Below are 746 nucleotides of genomic sequence, written 5' to 3'. Positions count from 1 at the left end.
TCCCAGCCCCTGCCTCTTCAACATGCTCTCTCCTCGACACCCCGCATCGCCCCTTTCAAGCACTCAGTTCCCCGACATCACAGTCCTCCGGTGCCCCACCCCCCACTCCCTCACTCCGCCAACACCCTCCTACCCGACGCCCGATCCTACAGGTACGACCCTGACAGCGGACACGACAGCGGAGCCGAGGACGCCACGGTGGAGGCGTCGCCACCCTTCGCCTTCCTTACCGTGGGCATGGGCAAGGTCCTGCTGGGACCCGGGGCCAGCTCGCACGCAGGGCTGACCGGGAGGGACGGCCCGGCCGCCGGCTGCACGGTGCCGCTGCCGCCGCGCCTGGGCATCTGCCTGGACTACGAGCGGGGCCGCGTGTCCTTCCTGGACGCCGTGTCCTTCCGCGGACTGCTGGAGTGCCCCCTGGACTGCTCCGGGCCTGTGTGCCCTGCCTTCTGCTTCATCGGAGGGGGCGCTGTACAGCTACAGGAGCCCGTGGGCACCAAGCCTGAGAGGAAAGTCACCATCGGGGGCTTCGCCAAGCTGGACTGACCTCCTCTGGCGCCTCCTAGGCCCCGGCCCTCCAAGCCTCCTGGAGCCGGGTTATTGCTCCGGCAGCTTCACCCTCAAACTCCCTGCCGTGTGGTCCCGCCCCTCACCTGTGTCCGTGTCTTCCCAGGCCCTGCTCTTGACCTGGGGACTCTCCTCTGCTCGCCTCTCTGGATGTCCACATTCCCTCCATCGCCTGTTAA

General features: G+C 67.7%; 1 protein-coding gene across 2 annotated transcripts in view; it reads left to right on the top strand.

Moving 5' to 3' along the window:
* The window catches only part of TRIM46 (tripartite motif containing 46), an 8,458-nt gene extending 7,718 nt beyond the window's left edge, over nt 1-740 (top strand). The window contains exon 10 of one of the 2 annotated variants that reach the window (XM_039849622.1): nt 129-740. In XM_039849622.1, coding sequence (XP_039705556.1) covers nt 129-546 — 418 coding nt within the window. In that variant the 3' untranslated portion in view covers nt 547-740. The remainder of the gene's footprint in view (nt 1-128) is intronic. The other variant, XM_039849621.1, reaches the window with a different exon arrangement.
* The last annotated feature ends 6 nt before the right edge of the window (nt 741-746 follow it).

Source organism: Pteropus medius, unplaced genomic scaffold (genome assembly GCF_902729225.1).
Source record: "Pteropus medius unplaced genomic scaffold, Ma_sr-lr_union100, whole genome shotgun sequence".
NCBI classification, from domain to species: Eukaryota; Metazoa; Chordata; class Mammalia; order Chiroptera; family Pteropodidae; genus Pteropus; species Pteropus medius.
This window is presented reverse-complemented; position numbering and strand designations above follow the sequence as displayed.